We start from the raw sequence: 20,674 nt of genomic DNA on the forward strand, positions 1-20,674 counted from the left end.
AGGTAGAGTGAATCCAGCCAGTACTATATTAATCCCCAGGTAGAGTGAATCCAGCCAGTACTATATTAATCCCCAGGAGTGAACGTGAATCCAGCCAGTACTATATTAATCCCCAGGTAGAGTGAATCCAGCCAGTACTATATTAATCCCCAGGTAGAGTGAATCCAGCCAGTACTATATTAATCCCCAGGAGTGAACGTGAATCCAGCCAGTACTATATTAATCCCCAGGTAGAGTGAATCCAGCCAGTACTATATTAATCCCCAGGTAGAGTGAATCCAGCCAGTACTATATTAATCCCCAGGTAGAGTGAATCCAGCCAGTACTATATTAATCCCCAGGTAGAGTGAATCCAGCCAGTACTATATTAATCCCCAGGTAGAGTGAATCCAGCCAGTACTATATTAATCCCCAGGTAGAGTGAATCCAGCCAGTACTATATTCATCCCCAGGTAGAGTGAATCCAGCCAGTACCATATTAATCCCCAGGTAGAGTGAATCCAGCCAGTACTATATTCATCCCCAGGTAGAGTGAATCCAGCCAGTACTATAGTAATCCCCAGGTAGAGTGAATCCAGCCAGTACTATATTAATCCCCAGGTAGAGTGAATCCAGCCAGTACTATATTCATCCCCAAGTAGAGTGAATCCAGCCAGTACTATATTAATCCCCAGGTAGAGTGAATCCAGCCAGTACTATATTCATCCCCAGGTAGAGTGAATCCAGCCAGTACTATAGTAATCCCCAGGTAGAGTGAATCCAGCCAGTACTATATTAATCCCCAGGTAGAGTGAATCCAGCCAGTACTATATTAATCCCCAGGAGTGAACGTGAATCCAGCCAGCAGTATATTAATCCCCAGGTAGAGTGAATCCAGCCAGTACTATATTAATCCCCAGGTAGAGTGAATCCAGCCAATACTATATTAATCCCCAGGAGTGAACGTGAATCCAGCCAGTACTATTTTAATCCCCAGGTAGAGTGAATCCAGCCAATACTATATTAATCCCCAGGAGTGAACGTGAATCCAGCCAGTACTATTTTAATCCCCAGGTAGAGTGAATCCAGCCAGTACTATATTAATCCCCAGGTAGAGTGAATCCAGCCAGTACTAAATTAATCCCCAGGTAGAGTGAATCCAGCCAGTACTATATTAATCCCCAGGTAGAGTGAATCCAGCCAGTACTATATTAATCCCCAGGTAGAGTGAATCCAGCCAGTACTATATTAATCCCCAGGTAGAGTGAATCCAGCCAGTACTATATTAATCCCCAGGAGTGAGCGTGAATCCAGCCAGTACTATATTCATCCCCAAGTAGAGTGAATCCAGCCAGTACTATATTAATCCCCAGGTAGAGTGAATCCAGCCAGTACTATATTAATCCCCAGGTAGAGTGAATCCAGCCAGTACTATATTAATCCCCAGGAGTGAACGTGAATCCAGCCAGTACCATATTAATCCCCAGGTAGAGTGAATCCAGCCAGTACTATATTCATCCCCAGGTAGAGTGAATCCAGCCAGTACTATATTAATCCCATGGAGTGAACATGAATCCAGCCAGTACTATATTAATCCCCAGGTAGAGTGAATCCAGCCAGTACTATAGTAATCCCCAGGTAGAGTGAATCCAGCCAGTACTATATTAATCCCCAGGTAGAGTGAATCCAGCCAGTACTATATTAATCCCCAGGTAAAGTGAATCCAGCCAGTACTATATTAATCCCCAGGAAAAGTGAATCCAGCCAGTACTATATTAATCCCCAGGGGTGAACGTGAATCCAGCCAGTACTATATTAATCCCCAGGTAGAGTGAATCCAGCCAGTACTATATTAATCCCCAGGAGTGAACGTGAATCCAGCCAGTACTATATTAATCCAAATCAAATCAAATCAAATCAAATTTTATTTGTCACATACACATGGTTAGCAGATGTTAATGCGAGTGTAGCGAAATGCTTGTGCTTCTAGTTCCGACAATGCAGTAATAACAAGTAATCTAACTAACAATTCCAAAACTACTGTCTTGTACACAGTGTAAGGGGATAAAGAATATGTACATAAGGATATATGAATGAGTGATGGTACAGAGCAGCATAGGCAAGATACAGTAGATGGTATCGGGTACAGTATGTACAAATGAGATGAGTATGTAAACAAAGTGGCATAGTATAGTATAAAGTGGCTAGTGATACATGTATTACATAAGGATACCGTCGATGATATAGAGTACAGTATATACGTATGCGTATGAGATGAATAATGTAGGGTAAGTAACATTTATATAAGGTAGCATTGTTTAAAGTGGCTAGTGATATATTTACATCATTTCCCATCAATTCCCATTATTAAAGTGGCTGGAGTTGAGTCAGTGTCAGTGTGTTGGCAGCAGCCACTCAGTGTTAGTGGTGGCTGTTTAACAGTCTGATGGCCTTGAGATAGAAGCTGTTTTTCAGTCTCTCGGTCCCAGCTTTGATGCACCTGTACTGACCTCGCCTTCTGGATGATAGCGGGGTGAACAGGCAGTGGCTCGGGTGGTTGATGTCCTTGATGATCTTTATGGCCTTCCTGTGACATCGGGTAGTGTAGGTGTCCTGGAGGGCAGGTAGTTTGCCCCCGGTGATGCGTTGTGCAGACCTCACTACCCTCTGGAGAGCCTTACGGTTGAGGGCGGTGCAGTTGCCATACCAGGCGGTGATACAGCCCGCCAGGATGCTCTCGATTGTGCATCTGTAGAAGTTTGTGAGTGCTTTTGGTGACAAGCCGAATTTCTTCAGCCTCCTGAGGTTGAAGAGGCGCTGCTGCGCCTTCTTCACGATGCTGTCTGTGTGAGTGGACCAATTCAGTTTGTCTGTGATGTGTATGCCGAGGAACTTAAAACTTGCTACCCTCTCCACTACTGTTCCATCGATGTGGATAGGGGGGTGTTCCCTCTGCTGTTTCCTGAAGTCCACAATCCTCCTTAGTTTTGTTGACGTTGAGTGTGAGGTTGTTTTCCTGACACCACACTCCGAGGGCCCTCACCTCCTCCCTGTAGGCCGTCTCATCGTTGTTGGTAATCAAGCCTACCACTGTTGTGTCGTCCGCAAACTTGATGATTGAGTTGGAGGCGTGCGTGGCCACGCAGTCGTGGGTGAACAGGGAGTACAGGAGAGGGCTCAGAACGCAACCTTGTGGGGCCCCAGTGTTGAGGATCAGCGGGGAGGAGATGTTGTTGCCTACCCTCACCACCTGGGGGCGGCCCGTCAGGAAGTCCAGTACCCAGTTGCACAGGGCGGGGTCGAGACCCAGGGTCTCGAGCTTGATGACGAGCTTGGAGGGTACTATGGTGTTGAATGCCGAGCTGTAGTCGATGAACAGCATTCTCACATAGGTATTCCTCTTGTCCAGATGGGTTAGGGCAGTGTGCAGTGTGGTTGAGATTGCATCGTCTGTGGACCTATTTGGGCGGTAAGCAAATTGGAGTGGGTCTAGGGTGTCAGGTAGGGTGGAGGTGATATGGTCCTTGACTAGTCTCTCAAAGCACTTCATGATGACGGATGTGAGTGCTACGGGGCGGTAGTCATTTAGCTCAGTTACCTTAGCTTTCTTGGGAACAGGAACAATGGTGGCCCTCTTGAAGCATGTGGGAACAGCAGACTGGTATAGGGATTGATTGAATATGTCCGTAAACACACCGGCCAGCTGGTCTGCGCATGCTCTGAGGGCGCGGCTGGGGATGCCATCTGGGCCTGCAGCCTTGCGAGGGTTAACACGTTTAAATGTCTTACTCACCTCGGCTGCAGTGAAGGAGAGACCGCATGTTTTCGTTGCAGGCCGTGTCAGTGGCACTGTATTGTCCTCAAAGCGGGCAAAAAAGTTATTTAGTCTGCCTGGGAGCAAGACATCCTGGTCCGTGACTGGGCTGGGTTTCTTCCTGTAGTCCGTGATTGACTGTAGACCCTGCCACATGCCTCTTGTGTCTGAGCCGTTGAATTGAGATTCTACTTTGTCTCTGTACTGGCGCTTAGCTTGTTTGATAGCCTTGCGGAGGGAATAGCTGCACTGTTTGTATTCGGTCATGTTACCAGACACCTTGCCCTGATTAAAAGCAGTGGTTCGCGCTTTCAGTTTCACACGAATGCTGCCATCAATCCACGGTTTCTGGTTAGGGAATGTTTTAATCGTTGCTATGGGAACGACATCTTCAACGCACGTTCTAATGAACTCGCACACCGAATCAGCGTATTCGTCAATGTTGTTATCTGACGCAATACGAAACATCTCCCAGTCCACGTGATGGAAGCAGTCTTGGAGTGTGGAGTCAGCTTGGTCGGACCAGCGTTGGACAGACCTCAGCGTGGGAGCCTCTTGTTTTAGTTTCTGTCTGTAGGCAGGGATCAACAAAATGGAGTCGTGGTCAGCTTTTCCGAAAGGGGGGCGGGGCAGGGCCTTATATGCGTCGCGGAAGTTAGAGTAACAATGGTCCAAGGTCTTTCCTCCCCTGGTTGCGCAATCGATATGCTGATAAAATTTGGGGATTCTTGTTTTCAGATTAGCCTTGTTAAAATCCCCAGCTACAATGAATGCAGCCTCCGGATAAATTGTTTCCAGTTTGCAGAGAGTTAAATAAAGTTCGTTCAGAGCCATCGATGTGTCTGCTTGGGGGGGGATATATACGGCTGTGATTATAATCGAAGAGAATTCTCTTGGTAGATAATGCGGTCTACATTTGATTGTGAGGAATTCTAAATCAGGTGAACAGAAGGATTTGAGTTCCTGTATGTTTCTTTCATCGCACCATGTCACGTTAGTCATAAGGCATACGCCCCCGCCCCTCTTTTTACCAGAAAGATGTTTTTTCCTGTCTGCGCGATGCGTGGAGAAACCTGTTGGCTGCACCGCTTCGGATTGCGTCTCTCCAGTAAGCCACGTTTCCGTGAAGCAAAGAACGTTACAGTCTCTGATGTCCCTCTGGAATGCTAATCCCCAGGAGTGAACGTGAATCCAGCCAGTACTATATTAATCCCAGGTAGAGTGAATCCAGCCAGTACTATATTAATCCCCAGGTAGAGTGAATCCAGCCAGTACCATATTAATCCCCAGGTAGAGTGAATCCAGCCAGTACTATATTAATCCCCAGGTAGAGTGAATCCAGCCAGTACTATATTAATCCCCAGGTAGAGTGAATCCAGCCAGTACTATATTAATCCCCAGGTAGAGTGAATCCAGCCAGTACTATATTAATCCCCAGGTAGAGTGAATCCAGCCAGTACTATATTAATCCCCAGGTAGAGTGAATCCAGCCAGTACTATATTAATCCCCAGGTAGAGTGAATCCAGCCAGTACTATATTAATCCCCAGGTAGAGTGAATCCAGCCAGTACCATATTAATCCCCAGGTAGAGTGAATCTAGCCAGTACTATATTCATCCCCAGGTAGAGTGAATCCAGCCAGTACTATAGTAATCCCCAGGTAGAGTGAATCCAGCCAGTACTATATTAATCCCCAGGTAGAGTGAATCCAGCCAGTACTATATTAATCCCCAGGTAGAGTGAATCCAGCCAGTACTATATTCATCCCCAAGTAGAGTGAATCCAGCCAATACTATATTAATCCCCAGGTAGAGTGAATCCAGCCAGTACTATATTAATCCCCAGGTAGAGTGAATCCAGCCAGTACTATATTAATCCCCAGGTAGAGTGAATCCAGCCAGTACTATATTAATCCCCAGGTAGAGTGAATCCAGCCAGTACTATATTAATCCCCAGGTAGAGTGAATCCAGCCAATACTATATTAATCCCCAGGAGTGAACGTGAATCCAGCCAGTACTATTTTAATCCCCAGGTAGAGTGAATCCAGCCAATACTATATTAATCCACAGGAGTGAACGTGAATCCAGCCAGTACTATTTTAATCCCCAGGTAGAGTGAATCCAGCCAATACTATATTAATCCCCAGGAGTGAACGTGAATCCAGCCAGTACTATTTTAATCCCCAGGTAGAGTGAATCCAGCCAGTACTATATTAATCCCCAGGTAGAGTGAATCCAGCCAGTACTATATTAATCCCCAGGTAGAGTGAATCCAGCCAGTACTAAATTAATCCCCAGGTAGAGTGAATCCAGCCAGTACTATATTAATCCCCAGGTAGAGTGAATCCAGCCAGTACTATATTAATCCCCAGGTAGAGTGAATCCAGCCAGTACTATATTAATCCCCAGGAGTGAGCGTGAATCCAGCCAGTACTATATTCATCCCCAAGTAGAGTGAATCCAGCCAGTACTATATTAATCCCCAGGTAGAGTGAATCCAGCCAGTACTATATTAATCCCCAGGTAGAGTGAATCCAGCCAGTACTATATTAATCCCCAGGAGTGAACGTGAATCCAGCCAGTACCATATTAATCCCCAGGTAGAGTGAATCCAGCCAGTACTATATTCATCCCATGGAGTGAACATGAATCCAGCCAGTACTATATTAATCCCCAGGTAGAGTGAATCCAGCCAGTACTATAGTAATCCCCAGGTAGAGTGAATCCAGCCAGTACTATATTAATCCCCAGGTAGAGTGAATCCAGCCAGTACTATATTAATCCCCAGGTAGAGTGAATCCAGCCAGTACTATATTAATCCCCAGGAAAAGTGAATCCAGCCAGTACTATATTAATCCCCAGGGGTGAACGTGAATCCAGCCAGTACTATATTAATCCCCAGGAGTGAACGTGAATCCAGCCAGTACTATATTAATCCCCAGGAGTGAACGTGAATCCAGCCAGTACTATATTAATCCCCAGGTAGTGTGAATCCAGCCAGTACTATATTAATCACCAGGAGTGAACGTGAATCCAGCCAGTACTATATTAATCCCCAGGTAGAGTGAATCCAGCCAGTACTATATTAATCCCCAGGTAGAGTGAATCCAGCCAGTACCATATTAATCCCCAGGTAGAGTGAATCCAGCCAGTACTATATTAATCCCCAGGTAGAGTGAATCCAGCCAGTACTATATTAATCCTCAGGTAGAGTGAATCCAGCCAGTACTATATTAATCCCCAGGTAGAGTGAATCCAGCCAGTACTATATTAATCCCCAGGTAGAGTGAATCCAGCCAGTACCATATTAATCCCCAGGTAGAGTGAATCTAGCCAGTACTATATTCATCCCCAGGTAGAGTGAATCCAGCCAGTACTATAGTAATCCCCAGGTAGAGTGAATCCAGCCAGTACTATATTAATCCCCAGGTAGAGTGAATCCAGCCAGTACTATATTAATCCCCAGGTAGAGCGAATCCAGCCAGTACTATATTCATCCCCAAGTAGAGTGAATCCAGCCAATACTATATTAATCCCCAGGTAGAGTGAATCCAGCCAGTACTATATTAATCCCCAGGTAGAGTGAATCCAGCCAGTACTATATTAATCCCCAGGTAGAGTGAATCCAGCCAGTACTATATTAATCCCCAGGTAGAGTGAATCCAGCCAGTACTATATTAATCCCCAGGTAGAGTGAATCCAGCCAATACTATATTAATCCCCAGGTAGAGTGAATCCAGCCAGTACTATATTAATCCACAGGAGTGAACGTGAATCCAGCCAGTACTATTTTAATCCCCAGGTAGAGTGAATCCAGCCAATACTATATTAATCCCCAGGAGTGAACGTGAATCCAGCCAGTACTATTTTAATCCCCAGGTAGAGTGAATCCAGCCAGTACTATATTAATCCCCAGGTAGAGTGAATCCAGCCAGTACTATATTAATCCCAAGGTAGAGTGAATCCAGCCAGTACTATATTCATCCCCAGGTAGAGTGAATCCAGCCAGTACTATATTAATCCCCAGGTAGAGTGAATCCAGCCAGTACTATATTAATCCCCAGGAGTGAACGTGAATCCAGCCAGTACTATATTAATCCCCAGATAGAGTGAATCCAGCCAGTACTATATTAATCCCCAGGTAGAGTGAATCCAGCCAGTACTATATTCATCCCCAGGTAGAGTGAATCCAGCCAGTACTATATTAATCCCCAGGAGTGAACGTGAATCCAGCCAGGACTATATTAATCCCCAGGTAGAGTGAATCCAGCCAGTACTATATTAATCCCCAGGTAGAGTGAATCCAGCCAGTACTATATTAATCCCCAGGAGTGAACGTGAATCCAGCCAGTACTATATAAATCCCCAGGTAGAGTGAATCCAGCCAGTACTATATTAATCCCCAGGTAGAGTGAATCCAGCCAGTACTATATTAATCCCCAGGAGTGAACGTGAATCCAGCCAGTACTATAGTAATCCCCAGGTAGAGTGAATCCAGCCAGTACTATATTAATCCCCAGGTAGAGTGAATCCAGCCAGTACTATATTAATCCCATGGAGTGAACATGAATCCAGCCAGTACTATATTAATCCCCAGGTAGAGTGAATCCAGCCAGTACTATATTAATCCCCAGGTAGAGTGAATCCAGCCAGTACTATATTAATCCCCAGGTAGAGTGAATCCAGCCAGTACTAAATTAATCCCCAGGTAGAGTGAATCCAGCCAGTACTATATTAATCCCCAGGTAGAGTGAATCCAGCCAGTACTATATTAATCCCCAGGTAGAGTGAATCCAGCCAGTACTATATTAATCCCCAGGTAGAGTGAATCCAGCCAGTACTATATTAATCCCCAGGAGTGAGCGTGAATCCAGCCAGTACTATATTCATCCCCAAGTAGAGTGAATCCAGCCAGTACTATATTAATCCCCAGGTAGAGTGAATCCAGCCAGTACTATATTAATCCCCAGGTAGAGTGAATCCAGCCAGTACTATATTAATCCCCAGGAGTGAACGTGAATCCAGCCAGTACCATATTAATCCCCAGGTAGAGTGAATCCAGCCAGTACTATATTCATCCCATGGAGTGAACATGAATCCAGCCAGTACTATATTAATCCCCAGGTAGAGTGAATCCAGCCAGTACTATAGTAATCCCCAGGTAGAGTGAATCCAGCCAGTACTATATTAATCCCCAGGTAGAGTGAATCCAGCCAGTACTATATTAATCCCCAGGTAGAGTGAATCCAGCCAGTACTATATTAATCCCCAGGAAAAGTGAATCCAGCCAGTACTATATTAATCCCCAGGGGTGAACGTGAATCCAGCCAGTACTATATTAATCCCCAGGTAGAGTGAATCCAGCCAGTACTATATTAATCCCCAGGAGTGAACGTGAATCCAGCCAGTACTATATTAATCCCCAGGAGTGAACGTGAATCCAGCCAGTACTATATTAATCCCCAGGTAGTGTGAATCCAGCCAGTACTATATTAATCACCAGGAGTGAACGTGAATCCAGCCAGTACTATATTAATCCCCAGGTAGAGTGAATCCAGCCAGTACTATATTAATCCCCAGGTAGAGTGAATCCAGCCAGTACCATATTAATCCCCAGGTAGAGTGAATCCAGCCAGTACTATATTAATCCCCAGGTAGAGTGAATCCAGCCAGTACTATATTAATCCTCAGGTAGAGTGAATCCAGCCAGTACTATATTAATCCCCAGGTAGAGTGAATCCAGCCAGTACTATATTAATCCCCAGGTAGAGTGAATCCAGCCAGTACCATATTAATCCCCAGGTAGAGTGAATCTAGCCAGTACTATATTCATCCCCAGGTAGAGTGAATCCAGCCAGTACTATAGTAATCCCCAGGTAGAGTGAATCCAGCCAGTACTATATTAATCCCCAGGTAGAGTGAATCCAGCCAGTACTATATTAATCCCCAGGTAGAGCGAATCCAGCCAGTACTATATTCATCCCCAAGTAGAGTGAATCCAGCCAATACTATATTAATCCCCAGGTAGAGTGAATCCAGCCATTACTATATTAATCCCCAGGTAGAGTGAATCCAGCCAGTACTATATTAATCCCCAGGTAGAGTGAATCCAGCCAGTACTATATTAATCCCCAGGTAGAGTGAATCCAGCCAGTACTATATTAATCCCCAGGTAGAGTGAATCCAGCCAATACTATATTAATCCCCAGGTAGAGTGAATCCAGCCAGTACTATATTAATCCACAGGAGTGAACGTGAATCCAGCCAGTACTATTTTAATCCCCAGGTAGAGTGAATCCAGCCAATACTATATTAATCCCCAGGAGTGAACGTGAATCCAGCCAGTACTATTTTAATCCCCAGGTAGAGTGAATCCAGCCAGTACTATATTAATCCCCAGGTAGAGTGAATCCAGCCAGTACTATATTAATCCCAAGGTAGAGTGAATCCAGCCAGTACTATATTCATCCCCAGGTAGAGTGAATCCAGCCAGTACTATATTAATCCCCAGGTAGAGTGAATCCAGCCAGTACTATATTAATCCCCAGGAGTGAACGTGAATCCAGCCAGTACTATATTAATCCCCAGATAGAGTGAATCCAGCCAGTACTATATTAATCCCCAGGTAGAGTGAATCCAGCCAGTACTATATTCATCCCCAGGTAGAGTGAATCCAGCCAGTACTATATTAATCCCCAGGAGTGAACGTGAATCCAGCCAGGACTATATTAATCCCCAGGTAGAGTGAATCCAGCCAGTACTATATTAATCCCCAGGTAGAGTGAATCCAGCCAGTACTATATTAATCCCCAGGTAGAGTGAATCCAGCCAGTACTATATTAATCCCCAGGAGTGAACGTGAATCCAGCCAGTACTATATAAATCCCCAGGTAGAGTGAATCCAGCCAGTACTATATTAATCCCCAGGTAGAGTGAATCCAGCCAGTACTATATTAATCCCCAGGAGTGAACGTGAATCCAGCCAGTACTATAGTAATCCCCAGGTAGAGTGAATCCAGCCAGTACTATATTAATCCCCAGGTAGAGTGAATCCAGCCAGTACTATATTAATCCCATGGAGTGAACATGAATCCAGCCAGTACTATATTAATCCCCAGGTAGAGTGAATCCAGCCAGTACTATAGTAATCCCCAGGTAGAGTGAATCCAGCCAGTACTATATTAATCCCCAGGTAGAGTGAATCCAGCCAGTACTATATTAATCCCCAGGAGTGAACGTGAATCCAGCCAGTACTATATTAATCCCCAGGAGTGAAAGTGAATCCAGCCAGTACCATATTAATCCCCAGGGGTGAACGTGAATCCAGCCAGTACTATATTAATCCCCAGGTAGAGTGAATCCAGCCAGTACTATATTAATCCCCAGGTAGAGTGAATCCAGCCAGTACTATAGTAATCCCCATAAAGCCCTGGGATGTGTAGAATAAAGCTCCACCCCCCAACTGGGATGTGTAGAATAAAGCTCCATCCCCCCAACTGGGATGTGTAGAATAAAGCTCCACCCCCAACTGGGATGTGTAGAATAAAGCTCCACCCCCAACTGGGATGTGTGGAATAAAGCTAAACCCCCAACTGGGATGTGTAGAATAAAGCTCCACCCCCAACTGGGATGTGAAGAATAAAGCTCCACCCCCACTCGGGATGTGTAGATAAAGCTCCACCCCCAACTGGGATGTGTAGAATAAAGCTCCACCCCCAACTGGGATGTGTAGAATAAAGCTCCACCCCCAACTGGGATGTGTAGAATAAAGCCCCCCTAACCCTACCCCCCAACTGGGATGTGTAGAATTAAGCCCCCCCTCCAAATGGGATGTGCAGAATAAAGCTACACCCCCAACTGGGATGTGTAGAATAAAGCCTCCCCCCCCCCCACAACTGGGATGTGTCGAATAAAGCCCCCCCCCCCCTCAACTGGGATGTGTAGAATAAAGCCTCCCCCCGCCCAACTGGGATGTGTAGAATAAAGCCCCCCCCTCTCCCCCCAAACTGGGATGTGTAGAATAAAGCTCCCCCCTCTCCCCCCCAACTGGGATGTGTAGAATAAAGCTCCACCTCTCACCCCCGACTGGGTTGTGTAGAATAAAGCTCCCCCCCAACTGGGATGTGTAGAATAAAGCTCCCCCCCAACTGGGATGTGTAGAATAAAGCTCCACCCCCAACTGGGATGTGTAGAATAAAGCTCCACCCCCAACTGGGATGTGTAGAATAAAGCCCCACCCCCAACTGGGATGTGTAGAATAAAGCCCCCCCCTCTCCCCCCCAACTGGGATGTGTAGAATAAAGTTCCACCCCCAACTGGGATGTGTAGAATAAAGCTCCACCCAACTGGGATGTGTAGAATAAAGCTCCCACCCAACTGGGATGTGTAGAATAAAGCTCCACCCACCCCCAACTGGGATGTGTAGAATAAACCCCCCCCCCCCACAAATGGGATGTGTAGAATAAAGCTCCCCCCCACCCCCAACTGGGATGTGTAGAATAAAGCTCCACCCCCAAATGGGATATGCAGAATAAAGCTACACCCCCAACTGGGATGTGTAGAATAAAGCTCCCACCCAACTGGGATGTGTAGAATAAAGCTCCCCCCCAACTGGGATGTGTAGAATAAAGCCCCTCCCCCCGCCCAACTGGGATGTGTAGAATAAAGCCCCCCCCTCTCCCCCCCAATTGGGATGTGTAGAATAAAGCTCCCCCCTCTCCCCCCCAACTGGGTTGTGTAGAATAAAGCTCCCCCCCAACTGGGATGTGTAGAATAAAGCTCCCCCCCCCCGACTGGGATGTGTAGAATAAAGCTCCACCCCCAACTGGGATGTGTAGAATAAAGCTCCACCCCCAACTGGGATGTGTAGAATAAAGCCCCCCCCTCTCCCCCCCAACTGGGATGTGTAGAATAAAGTTCCACCCCCAACTGGGATGTGTAGAATAAAGCTCCACCCAACTGGGATGTGTAGAATAAAGCTCCACCCACCCCCAACTGGGATGTGTAGAATAACCCCCCCCCCCCCCACAAATGGGATGTGTAGAATAAAGCTCCCCCCCACCCCCAACTGGGATGTGTAGAATAAAGCTCCACCCCCAAATGGGATATGCAGAATAAAGCTACACCCCCAACTGGGATGTGTAGAATAAAGCTCCCACCCAACTGGGATGTGTAGAATAAAGCTCCCCCCCAACTGGGATGTGTAGAATAAAGCCCCTCCCCCCGCCCAACTGGGATGTGTAGAATAAAGCCCCCCCCCCCCCACCAACTGGGATGTGTAGAATAAAGCCCCCCCCCCTCTCCTCCCCAACTGGGATGTGTAGAATAAAGCTCCCCCCAACTGGGATGTGTAGAATAAAGCTCCCCCCCAACTGGGATGTGTAGAATAAAGCTCCACCCCCAACTGGGATGTGTAGAATAAAGCTCCACCCCCAACTGGGATGTGTAGAATAAAGCCCCCCCCTCTCCCCCCCAACTGGGATGTCTAGAATAAAAGCTCCCCCTCCCGAACTGGGATGTGTAGAATAAAAGCTCCCCCTCCCCAACTGGGATGTGTAGAATAAAGCTCCACCCCCAACTGGGATGTGTAGAATAAAACTCCACCCACCCCCAACTGGGATGTGTAGAATAAAACTCCACCCACCCCCAACTGGGATGTGTAGAATAAAACTCCACCCACCCCCAACTGGGATGTGTAGAATAAAACTCCACCCACCCCCAACTGGGATGTGTAGAATAAAACTCCACCCACCCCCAACTGGGATGTGTAGAATAAAGCCCCTCCCCCCCAACTGGGATGTGTAGAATAAAAGCTCCCCCTCCCGAACTGGGATGTATAGAATAAAGCACCCGCACCCTCCCGAACTGGGATGTGTAGAATAAAGCCCCCCCCCCCCCCCCAACTGGGATGTGTCGAATAAAGCCCCCCCCCCCCCAACTGGGATGTGTAGAATAAAGCTCCCCCCCCAACTGGGATGTGTAGAATAAAGCCCCCCCCCCGCCCAACTGGGATGTGTAGAATAAAAGCCCCCCCCCCCCCCCCCAACTGGGATGTGTAGAATAAAGCCCCCCCTCTCCTCCCCAACTGGGATGTGTAGAATAAAGCTCCCCCCAACTGGGATGTGTAGAATAAAGCTCCCCCCCAACTGGGATGTGTAGAATAAAGCTCCACCCCAACTGGGATGTGTAGAATAAAGCTCCACCCCCAACTGGGATGTGTAGAATAAAGCCCCCCCCTCTCCCCCCCAACTGGGATGTGTAGAATAAAGACCCCCCCCCCCCACCAACTGGGATGTGTAGAATAAAGCCCCCCCCTCTCCCCCCCAACTGGGATGTGTAGAATAAAGCTCCCACCAACTGGGATGTGTAGAATAAAGCTCCCCCCCAACTGGGATGTGTCGAATAAAGCCCCCCCCCCAACTGGGATGTGTCGAATAAAGCCCCCCCCCCCCCAACTGGGATGTGTAGAATAAAGCCCCCCCCCCGCCCAACTGGGATGTGTAGAATAAAGCCCCCCCCACCAACTGGGATGTGTAGAATAAAGCCCCCCCTCTCCTCCCCAACTGGGATGTGTAGAATAAAGCTCCCCCCAACTGGGATGTGTAGAATAAAGCTCCCCCCCAACTGGGATGTGTAGAATAAAGCTCCACCCCCAACTGGGATGTGTAGAATAAAGCTCCACCCCCAACTGGGATGTGTAGAATAAAGCCCCCCCCTCTCCCCCCAACTGGGATGTCTAGAATAAAAGCTCCCCCTCCCGAACTGGGATGTGTAGAATAAACCCCCCCCCCCCCCCAACTGGGATGTGTAGAATAAAGCTCCACCCCCAACTGGGATGTGTAGAATAAAGCTCCACCCCCAACTGGGATGTGTAGAATAAAGCTCCACCCCCAACTGGGATGTGTAGAATAAAACTCCACCCACCCCCAACTGGGATGTGTAGAATAAAACTCCACCCACCCCCAACTGGGATGTGTAGAATAAAGCCCCTCCCCCCCAACTGGGATGTGTAGAATAAAAGCTCCCCCTCCCGAACTGGGATGTGTAGAATAAAGCACCCGCACCCTCCCGAACTGGGATGTGTAGAATAAAAGCCCCCCCCCCCCCCCCCCAACTGGGATGTGTAGAATAAAAGCTCCCCCTCCCGAACTGGGATGTGTAGAATAAAGCTCCACCCCCAACTGGGATGTGTAGAATAAAGCTCCACCCCCAACTGGGATGTGTAGAATCAAGCTCCACCCCCAACTGGGATATGTAGAATAAAGTTCCACCCCCAACTGGGATATGTAGAATCAAACTCCACCCCCAACTGGGATATGTAGAATCAAGCCCCCCAAATGGGATCCATTGAAAAGGTTACCAGTACCACTCTGCTCTCTTGTCCAATGGGTGTTATGGGAGAGCTGATAATCGTACGAGCCAAAACAAACAGTACCCACAGTGTGTCTGATTCTTTCATCATGTATGACACATACTGTGCTGGACTGCCCCCAATCACATATCCAAATGTCAACAGACCCATCACTCAATCTCAACGAGCAAAACAGTTGTACTGACACCCATTCTTCAACTCCCTCTGCTCCTCTCACGTCAAACACCAACAATAATACATTTAGCAGACGCGTTTATCAAAAGCGACTTAGTCATGCGTGCATACATTTTACGTATGGATGGCCCCAGGAACAAGCAACTTTTGGAGAAAATCCTTTAGGTAGGCAACAGTCTGCCGGGGTGGTTACCGTAGCAACAAGAGGAGAGGTCATCACAACACAAATGTCAAGGTAAACAGAGAGGTTACAGCTTTACTCCATTGAGACAAAGTGGAGAGAAATACAGGGCAATTCCCCAAATCGTTCACACTAATAGCACAGTCTTGGTTGTGTGGAGTGTTTGAAGTAGTTGCATAGAATAACCAGCAAGCAGGGGCAAATTATTCAAATGAACAGTATAAATTCTCATACAGTGCTATGAAATTCAACTCATCCAGTGATTTACATCCATGCATCAATATAAAACATAAACATGATATAATAATGATAAAATAATGATATAATAAATGACGATAATATAATAATAATAATAATAAAATAATATATTATAATGATAAGATATAATAATAATAATGATATAATAATACAATGATATAATACATATAATAATGATATAATAATAATGATAATAATATAGATGTAATAATAAAATAATGATGTAATAATATAGATGTAATAATGATATAATAATATAGATGTAATAATGATATAATAATATAGATGTAATAATGACATAATAATAATAATAATATCATGTAATAATAATGATAATAATAATAATAATATCATGTAATAATAATGATATAATAATATAGATGTAATAATATAATAATAATGATAATAATATAGATGTAATAATGATATAATAATAATAGATGTAATAATGATATAATAATAGATGTAATAATGATATAATAATGATATAATAATGATATAATAATGATAAAGATGATAATAATAATAATAATAATAATGATAAAGATGATAATAATAATAATAATAATAATAATAATAATGATAATAATAAATGATATTATAATAATAATGTAATAAAGATATAATAATAAAGATATAATAATAATAATAAAAATATAATAAATTATATAATAATATTGCAACGAACAACTGACTGAAGACGGGATGGCATTCTTGTGGTTGAGTCCATTTGAGGTAACATGAACTCTTAATGTGATGAAACTGTTGCGCCTTGCAGAAACCATAGAATGAATAGAACAGGCTTGGAACCTCTAATCTGGCAATGTGACTGGTAAACTCGTAGGTACACTGGTAATGGCTGCCTGGTATTGTAATCAACAACTTCCATGGTAATGTTCATTCAAATTATGTTAACTGATGTGGCTCATGCAATGGAGTGTATTTTTTTTGTAATGTCAGATGAATCAACAAATCACAGCACATATTGATGGTACACTTCCTGCTTACTCTTTGTGCTTTGCTCCCATTGGTACACTATCAATGGCCACCAGTCCAACAATTATGCCATCAATGAATGGAATGGTGACGCACGTTCTATTCATTATATTTCTATGGCAGAACATGCAGCCAGGAGTGGACGTGCGGAGAAAGTGTCCACAAAAAGAAAGTACAAAAAGAGACCTTGTTGCCGTAGTCAGAACGTTGCTAGGGAAATCACCCAAGACGTGCAGGGATTGATGCTAAACATCGTAACTTTTTTTATGAATGTGCAACTTTTACAAGTTGACTCAGACAATGTTCATGTTCATAACATTATCGAAATAATGTCATTCATTTTGCAGTTTTGTATCTTGGGGTCACGGAAAAATGTTTGATGGGTGGCCCTTTGATACTATGGTTAGTCTGAACCAGTGTCAGTCTTGTCTGTAGACCGCAGCAAGTCTGTGTGAGTTGGATGCAGGTTGGAGACAGAGGGGCTCTGTGGCCCGTCAACCAGGGGCCTGGCAGGAATGTAAAGGGAAGCCTCTGTCCAGTGATAGACCACAAGTTTGTCCTGAACTCAGAACCAGACCAGGGGCCTAAGCATCCACCCTGTAGTTAATCAGCACACCTACACTTATAAAGATGGACTAACATCTGTTACTGCAGACTGAACCTCATGTTGTAGAGGCTGTATTGTAAACACAGACCTGTTACTGCAGACTGAACCTCATGTTGTAGAGGCTGTATTGTAAACACAGACCTGTTACTGCATACTGAACCTCATGTTGTAGAGGCTGTATTGTAAACACAGACCTGTTACTGCAGGCTGAACCTCATGTTGTAGAGGCTGTATTGTAAACACAGACCTGTTACTGCAGACTGAACCTCATGTTGTAGAGGCTGTATTGTAAACACAGACCTGTTACTGCAGACTGAACCTCATGTTATAGAGGCTGTATTGTAAACACAGACCTGTTACTGCAGACTGAACCTCATGTTATAGAGGCTGTATTGTAAACACAGACCTGTTACTGCAGACTGAACCTCATGTTGTAGAACCAGATTTACTTTGGAAACATGACTAAACATGACTAATTTGCAGTGTACTAGGAATTTTTCGAACAAACAGGAAACATTTACTAGGTCTGTTTCACTCTGCCAGATTGGCTTTGAAGAAGTGATTCCCCTCTAGCCTTTAAGTTCTCCCACTTAAAAATATGAGAGGGCCCGGGGTTCTGGGGAAAGGAGAGACCTGGGGTTCTGGGGAAATGAGAGGCCTGGGGTTCTGGGGAAATGAGAGGCCCGTGGTTCTGGGGAAATGAGAGGCCCGGGGTTCTGGGGAAATGAGAGGCCCAGGGTTCTGGGGAAATGAGAGGCCCGGGGTTCTGGGGAAATGAGAGGCCCGGGGTTCTGGGGAAATGAGAGGCCCGGGGTTCTGGGGAAATGAGAGGCCTGGGGTTCTGGGAAAGTGAGAGACCTGGGGTTCTGGTTAAATGAGAGGCCTGGGGTTCTGGTTAAATGAGAGGCCTGGGGTTCTGGTTAATGGGCTTGGTGACATGGGGAGGGGGTAGGGTTAGGGGGGAGGGGGTAGGGTTAAGGGGTTAGGGCATGGCGCTCCACCTCTCCAGTGAGTCTACACTATAAAACACCTATCAGTATGTCTTCAACCCCCTCGCTAGCTATGAAGGGAAGACAGATCAGCACAGGAGTAATCATATAAATAACGTGTAAAGTATGGGACTGTATTACCTTCATCACAGTCCTCTAGGCTCTTCTTGGGTGACCAGCGTAATGATTCTGTGTCTGAAAATGAAGTTTTGAAACTGTCAGTCAGGCATAATCTGAGGTCTGTTCATGACACCGTTTGCCCTAACATCCATGACATTGTATAATACACTGGGTGTAATAGCTTTCTGTGTTTGGAGAATTGTGTACTAGTGCTGAGCGATTAACCAAAATGTAGGGGTTTAAAAAAAATACAAAAATATATTGACTGACGACGGTTCAATTATTTCAATTCCATTTCCTTCAATTTTTTTCTGTGAGATCAATGCACAGTTTTTCTAGAGATGAATCAGCTCAAGCCCTGTGTAATGTATGCAACGAACGGTGGCAGCAGGTAGCCTAGTGGTTAGATTTCAATGCAGCCGTTGATATTATTGACCATAACCTTTTACGACGTCATTTCCGGTCACAACTTGCAGACTTGTTTACGTGTTGCTGTGAGTTTTGTTGCCAACCTATTTTGCTACCTGACAACTTTACGTTTTTTACTTTTTAATTACCGTTTATATTTTTGTTTTTTCCCTCAACTTTTTCACTCCAGACGCTTTATCTGGACATGGTTCGTCAGGACCTCCACCAGCCGAAGCTAAGTAGTAACATTAACATGATGCTTTATCTGGACGTGGTTCGTCAGGACCTCCACCAGCCGAAGCTAAGTAGTAACATTAACATGATGCTTTATCTGGACGTGGTTCGTCAGGACCTCCACCAGCCGAAGCTAAGTAGTAACATTAACATGATGCTTTATCTGGACGTGGTTCGTCAGGACCTCCACCAGCCGAAGCTAAGTAGTAACATTAACATGATGCTTTATCTGGACGTGGTTCGTCAGGACCTCCACCAGCCGAAGCTAAGTAGTAACATTAACATGATGCCTTCTAATTGCAGTCGCTGTACTCATAATATACAGGAGAACGAAGTCCAGCTTCACACGCAATCGTTAGGCAAGGGTAATTTGAGTGTAGGAAAGGATGAAACAGCGTCTGTGCCACCAGTAAGTACAGATAGTAGTATAAATCCCCTGGCACAGTCCCCGCAGCCGGACAACTTTCTCACGGTTTCTGGAAGGAAATGCTGTAGGAACGCTCAACCGGTGTCGCTCATTCAGCCGACAGAAACTTTCAACCGGTTTTCCCCATTAAGCAGCGAGTCGGAGTCGGAGTCAGAGGCCGAGCCTTCTCTTGTCTCTACTCCTCCCGTTACGGGGTCTGAGACGCCGAAGCTTCCCACCATTAGCTCAGACAAATTGAAAACTCAAGTCATTGGCGACTCCATTAACCGCAGTATTAGACTTAAAACGAATCATCCAGCGATCATACACTGTTTACCAGGGGGCAGGGCTACCGACGTTAAGGCTAATCTGAAGATGGTGCTGGCTAAAGCTAAAACTGCCGAGTGTAGAGAGTATAGAGATATCGTTATCCACGTCGGCACCAACGATGTTAGGATGAAACAGTCAGAGATCACCATCACCACCATCACCACATAGCTTCTGCGTGTAAATGAGCTAGAAAGATGTGTCGGCATCGAGTAATTGTCTCTAGCCCCCTCCCAGTTAGGGGGAGTGATGAGCTCTACAGCAGAGTATCACAACTCAATCGCTGGTTGAAAACGGTTTTCTGCCCCTCCCAAAAGATAGAATTTGTAGATAATTGGCCCTCTTTCTGGGACTCACCCACAAACAGGACCAAGCCTGGCCTGCTGAGGAGTGATGGACGCCATCCTAGCTGGAGGGGTGCTCTCATTTTATCTACCAACATAGACAGGGCTCTAACTCCTCTAGCTCCACAATGAAATAGGGTGCAGGCCAGGCAGCAGGCTGTTAGCCAGCCTGCCAGCATAGTGGAGTCTGCCACTAGCACAGTCAGTGTAGTCAGCTCAGCTATCACCATTGAGACCGTGTCTGTGCCTCGACCTAGGTTGGGCAAAACTAAACATGGCGGTGTTCGCCTTAGCAATCTCACTAGGATAAAGACCTCCTCCATTCCTGTCATTATTGAAAGAGATCATGATACCTCACATCTCAAAATAGGGCTACTTAATGTTAGATCCCTTACTTCAAAGGCAGTTATAGTCAATGAACTAACCACTGATCATAATCTTGATGTGATTGGCCTGACTGAAACAT

General features: G+C 45.5%; 1 protein-coding gene across 1 annotated transcript in view; it reads right to left on the reverse strand.

The window, feature by feature from the left end:
* The window catches only part of LOC139377191 (AT-rich interactive domain-containing protein 4B-like), a 186,776-nt gene that overhangs the window by 157,143 nt on the left and 8,959 nt on the right, over positions 1 to 20,674 (reverse strand). The window contains exon 2 of the mRNA XM_071120192.1: positions 18,511 to 18,564. Coding sequence (XP_070976293.1) covers positions 18,511 to 18,516 — 6 coding nt within the window. The 5' untranslated portion in view covers positions 18,517 to 18,564. The remainder of the gene's footprint in view (positions 1 to 18,510; positions 18,565 to 20,674) is intronic.

This window comes from Oncorhynchus clarkii, chromosome 20 (genome assembly GCF_045791955.1).
Source record: "Oncorhynchus clarkii lewisi isolate Uvic-CL-2024 chromosome 20, UVic_Ocla_1.0, whole genome shotgun sequence".
NCBI classification, from domain to species: domain Eukaryota; kingdom Metazoa; phylum Chordata; class Actinopteri; order Salmoniformes; family Salmonidae; genus Oncorhynchus; species Oncorhynchus clarkii.